General features: G+C 34.6%; 1 protein-coding gene across 5 annotated transcripts; it reads right to left on the reverse strand.

Annotated features, from left to right (window-relative positions):
- Positions 1-1,495: 1,495 nt before the first annotated feature.
- LOC114185902 (LOB domain-containing protein 25-like) lies at positions 1,496-3,536 on the reverse strand. Of its 5 annotated transcripts, none has more exons than XM_085673149.1 (2): positions 3,261-3,536; positions 1,496-2,241 (listed from the first exon to the last, which is right to left on the reverse strand). In XM_085673149.1, the coding sequence occupies exon 2, from the start codon at positions 2,231-2,233 to the stop codon at positions 1,742-1,744; it is 492 nt and encodes a 163-aa protein (XP_085529275.1). In that variant the 5' UTR covers positions 2,234-2,241; positions 3,261-3,536; the 3' UTR covers positions 1,496-1,741. The 5 variants fall into 5 exon arrangements, with proteins under 5 accessions (XP_085529275.1, XP_027929652.1, XP_085529276.1 ...); XM_028073851.2 differs by having other exon boundaries at positions 3,205-3,277; XM_085673150.1 differs by lacking the exon at positions 3,261-3,536 and adding an exon at positions 2,971-3,150.
- Positions 3,537-5,547: the final 2,011 nt, after the last annotated feature.

Consider the following 5,547-nt stretch of genomic DNA (forward strand, 5'->3'; position numbering starts at 1 on the left):
ATGAATCGAAGGTATCACCTAATTAGTAACTAAACTCAAATGAGGTAGTGATGAAGGAGATAAAAGTTTAAATTTTTTTTCTTTTTTATCTTCCGAAGTGATTTCTAAGGAAAATGTGTGACGAACTTTTCAAAACGAACAGTATCTGGGAAGAGGAGTAATTGACTCTAACGTCATCCTGAAATCGGAACATAAACGTAGGAGATTAACGAGAATGTTTACTGTGATGAAGATGAAAGGAGAGAATATTCACATGGGTGAGCGTGAGAGAAGGGGGCGAAGAAAATGCCCCGTTATATCCGCAGCATGCACACTAGTTGTCTAAAAAGGTTCCATGTACCCTTATCACATGGCGTTGAACAGAAGAATCTCCATCCCAGTACCACTTACACTTGATACTCATCATAATCATAATGTTGTAATGAAGAGAGGACATGGAAATGCAATCACGGAAGCATCACAAATAATAAATATATTCTTTTTTTTCATAATTTTGAGAACCAAACCAAAGTCAACAATATTAGCAGGGAAAGTAGCAGTACACTTTGAACAAAATGTCATATCCCTCTTCCGTTTGTTCTCATTAATAAGGCTTTTAACTTATGATGAAAAAAGTGAAGCACACCGGGATACGAGGTAATCTGTCTTCTCTTTATGCCCATTTCAATGCCATGCCATTATTAGGCCATATACACACACCCATTATAAATACATAATTCAACATCATAGGTAACCCCATTACATTTTAGTGAACCTTCGTATTTTCCCAACCTCTTTTTCAGATCATCGCTTCTCCACTTCTCATGCAACTGCAAATTTATATATGTAGTAATATCTGACTCACTAGTACATAGGAAGAGGGACTTCATGCTCCAAAAGGTAGCTTCCAACTAGTGCTATATGTGTTTTTATTCTTCGATCATCAAACTAATTACTTTTCTTTTTCACCCTATTTTTACTTTTTTTTTATCCGAGATGAAAGTAATTAGATGTAAACATTTTTTTTTCACAAAAATTTAAATATTGATTTCTCATTATTAATACCGTTTGAATAAAGATAAACTAGCTAATTGGTAAGAGGAAAAAAGACCAATTTTTAGCAACCAATTTCTCACTATTTATTATGATAGTTGATTTCGAATGCTACGTGGGGCCATTTCGAGTATATTTATTAGTTAGGTTTCTTATCAGAAGAAAAGGAAAATATAGTGCAAATTTACTGGTCTCAAACGTGAGCATATGCATAATTAATATGTGTAGTAACATGCTTCTGAAACAGTGAAACATTTTTGTCATTTCGAAACTTATATATTTTTCTCTAGCATAAGGTTTTTAGTAGTATTTGTATGGCGATTGCCTCAATATTTGTAGGAATGACTTATTATATGTTGGTGACAATTTTTCTATCAACAACACCGTTACAATTACATAGTATAAAAAGTAGTGCAAAACATTAGAAAACAAATATTATATCCCTTCCTTTCTAAGATAAATGAACAGAGAAATTGAGTTTTATTATGAACTGCGGAGAAGTAGAGTAGTTGAGTTACATTTATAACAAGAGACACATTTTATGAAATATGAGCGGCACCCTTACAATAAGATACAAGATATTTTATTGATAAGCACGCTATGACTATATAGCAGCCCTTGATGATAATAAATACTATACAATAAGAAACCCTAGAGGGATATAAGTGGTGAACTAACAGGAATTTGATAGTAAGAAGAAGGTTGAAAATCACATATTATTGTCACCTCTGTGATAACCATCCGCAAGTGGATCATTGTTCCAGGGAGAAGGGTAGTAATAACCAGGAGAGTGAGCGAGAGAGGAAGCTCCTCCACCTTCACCGATTCTTCTCCCATCTTGAGTTGGCATTTCATTGCAGGTATAGCGGATCAAATCAGCGTTTGTGGCATCAAGTTCCTTTTGGAGCCTAATCACTTGCCTTTGGAGCACTGAAATTGCCCCAACACACCCATAAACAGGATCTTTTATCCGTGCCTCAGCTTCATAGGCCAGAGAGTTCACTGCATCCTCCCTTTGATGGGGTTGAACCTCATTCAGGAGTTTGCTCACGTTGCTCGCACCAAATATCTTGTGAACATTCGCAAACTTTTGAGGCTCTTCTGGTGGGAAATATGGAGCAAAAATGCAATCCGGCATGCATTTCCTTCTCAAAAACTTGCACGCAGCACAGGGAGAGTTCGAGTAGCTAGAAGAGGCCATGATCTTCACTGCAATTACCCAATAATATTGCAAACACAATAACCAATTTAATTATATATAAAATCTCAATTTTAGAACAGGGAAACTCATAAAGGAGGAGACTCCAACTCATCAACAAAAGACGTTTAAGCTAACATGAAAATCAAAATACAGCACATTGAATACTGTAAAAGAACGTATCCTGTGATTAATTAAATACCATGCATCTCATGAATATAATTTTAAAGTGGGAGAAAATAAAGCTATGAGTATCCATTTTTTGAATATGATTAAAAAGCTAACGCGGACTTAGTAAATCGTATAGTGATCGTATGGAATCTAAATATAGTGTCTAGACTTGCTTGAACATGTAAAAAACTAGGGTTAGGAGACTTTACTTGCCTAAAGCACATCCTGCTACTTCCTTTTTTGGTAATAACATTTTGTACTACTGTTCTAACTTCTCTTACTTTTTATCCTGAAGCCGTCTTTATGTTGAATCAAAGTCCACTATTGAATTAGTGGATTGGAAAAACCGAAAAGAGGAGGCCCTATTTATAGATTTTCTGACTACACTACCCAGAACCCTTATTTCTACATGTGAGACGACAGTATTATTAATTGGGGTGTGTTTGATTTCCTCATCTCAGACTAATAAATTTCTTCCCTGAATTTCTCTCCGTGTCTCTCCTCATCTCTCCTTAGGTCTAGCCTTCTGTGTTTTTCAGTTGGAGAGGCTAAAAGAAAGGTACACCTACCAGGAATCTTTTCAGCTTATTGGTGGATATGACGTGTGGAAGTTTTCTCAATTTTCAACTCTTTCAGTGGGATGATATATCTATCTATCTATCTATCATTCACACACCCAGAATTTCATTCCTTTCAAAGTTTTCCAAAACCCAAAACCTGGATCAAGCCTCAGAACATAAATTTATTAGGAAAACACCAATCACAAAGAAGAAAAAGAATCATATAATTGGAAAAAACTATACCTTGTACAGCTAGCTAGGTTTAATTGAACAAACGATATTGTAATTTAGATCAATACCTTTTTTTTTTCTCTCTTGCAGAAGGGTCTTTCAAGATCTATTCTTTAATAATGCCAGTGAAAAAGAAGTCTACAAGCACCGGGATAGAAGTCTTGGGAATTCACTATTGGATGTGAGAGTTCAGAGAGAAAACGGAAAACCCTAGTTACTTGCAGGACAAGATGAGAAAAACCCGCAAATACAATGACAACTAGATAAGCAACAACAAAGAGTATAGGAGAAAAAGAGCATTTCCAGTGAGAGAGTGGAAAAGAAAGCAAAAGACAAGTGCAATAAATGGGGCTACAAGGGAAAAAGAATGACTATGACACAACCTTTATAATAATACCCAACACTGTACCCAAGGTTAACTGTAATAATCTGTCCCACTAACAACTCTATATATTCTGGGATATCATATAACTTTGTATTTATAACTAGTTTATTTGTGCTAGTTGAATACAAACCTTGTTCTTCCTTCCCTTAAGCAAGGGTTTAGGAATTGACCCATTAGTTTAAGTAGTTCCTCATATATATTTCAGAATAAGTGGAGGAATTGGACAGAAAGTGAGCCAACAGATGAAAAAAACTCTTAGCATTTGTTACGCAGGTGTAATGAAACAGAAGGTTGGTTTTATTTTCATCTCTTCGGTTCTGTTTTGTTCTTTTTATTACTTTCTTTTAAACAAGGCACAAATATAATGAACTTCACATGGTACTTAACTTTTCATTCTAATATGTCTGTTTAATTGAACTTAGCTTGTATTCCCAATAGTAAAATGGATAGCTTGCTCTCTCTCCTCACATTCAATTAAAAAAAACTATATAATTAAGAATATAAATAAATGAAATTATTGAAATGAAATAAAAATATTTTCCACAAGAAATTATCCATGTATGATTAAAACATAGACAAGAAAAGTGTTAGCCCTAAGTATTATACATAAAACAGTTTTTCTTTTTTCTGTATAAATACTTATATGATGCATTACGGTTTGACTGAGACGCTATAGTTAAGAATCGTTTTTTTAAATATGAAAACTAAATAGTGCATTTAAATTTTATAATATATAGTTTAGCGTCATTTGATTTTGTGCTTTTTATTTCTTGTCGTAGGTTTCTCTAGTTTTGTCTGTGTGGTTTTCTTTTTCTTGAACTTCTTTGATTGATTGGTTGGTGTGCATATTTTTATTTGAAGCTCCAAAAGTTTCAACAAGGTCACATGTGTGCAAATGATTATTGTGAGAAGATATGTAAGAGAATGTGTAGTTTCTTATTCACTAGAGAGTGGTACAGATACACAAATCGTATGAACTAAAATGGATAAAATGGATATCTAATTATGCACAACACAATTACAAGAAATTAGTAACCTAATTACAAGAAATTAGTTACCTAATTATAGGAAAATAAGTAGCTTAATCATAGGAGAATAATTTCTAATTGTCTAATTAGAGGAGAATAATATATATATATTCTATCATACCCCCTCAGTCAAAGTATAAGGTTCACGGACACTTAGACTAGTTCGAAAATCATCAAAAAGAATCCGAGATAGGCCTTTGGTGAAAATGTCAACTATTTAGGAAGGTACATGAAGAACTCGTGCCTGACCATGTGCTACCTTTTTTCGAACAAAGTGAATATTCATCTCAATATGTTGTGTACGTTGATGTTGCACAAGATTATCAGATAAATAAATGGCACTAACATTATCGCAATACACGAAAATAGCATAAGGGAGAGGAAACATGAAGCTTTAGGAGAAGATTGCGGAGCCAACAAGACTTAGAAACATCATTGGCAACACCTTTGCATTTAACCTCATCACTAGAACAAGAGAGTATGTTTACGCTATGAAGACCAAGAGATGAGGTTGTCACCAAGAAACACACAGTAACCAGATGTGGAGCGTCTTGTGTTAGGACATCCATCTTAATTAGCGTTAGTATAAGAAATAAGTTTCTCAAGAGAGGTCGGATAGAGGTTCAATTGTAAAGTACCCTAAACATACCCAAAAATGTGTTTCAATGCTAGCATGTGCTCGATGCAGAGGGCATGCATGTGAAGACAAACCTGTTGAACAACATATGAAATGTAAGGGCATATGAATTTGAGATACTATAGGGTGCTGGAAAGACTCCGGTACATAGTGGGATCCTCATATGGTGTGTTAGAGGATGTATTACTCTTTTTCTTAGTATCAACTAGAGTAATAGAACGATTGCAAGAGGTCATGTTGACACGTGGAATGATGTCATTAGCGTAGGTGCTCTGACTGAGAAACATACCACTTGCATCTCTTGT

This window comes from Vigna unguiculata, chromosome 5 (genome assembly GCF_037176805.1).
Source record: "Vigna unguiculata cultivar grain cowpea cultivar isolate G323 ecotype 2 chromosome 5, ASM3717680v1, whole genome shotgun sequence".
NCBI classification, from domain to species: domain Eukaryota; kingdom Viridiplantae; phylum Streptophyta; class Magnoliopsida; order Fabales; family Fabaceae; genus Vigna; species Vigna unguiculata.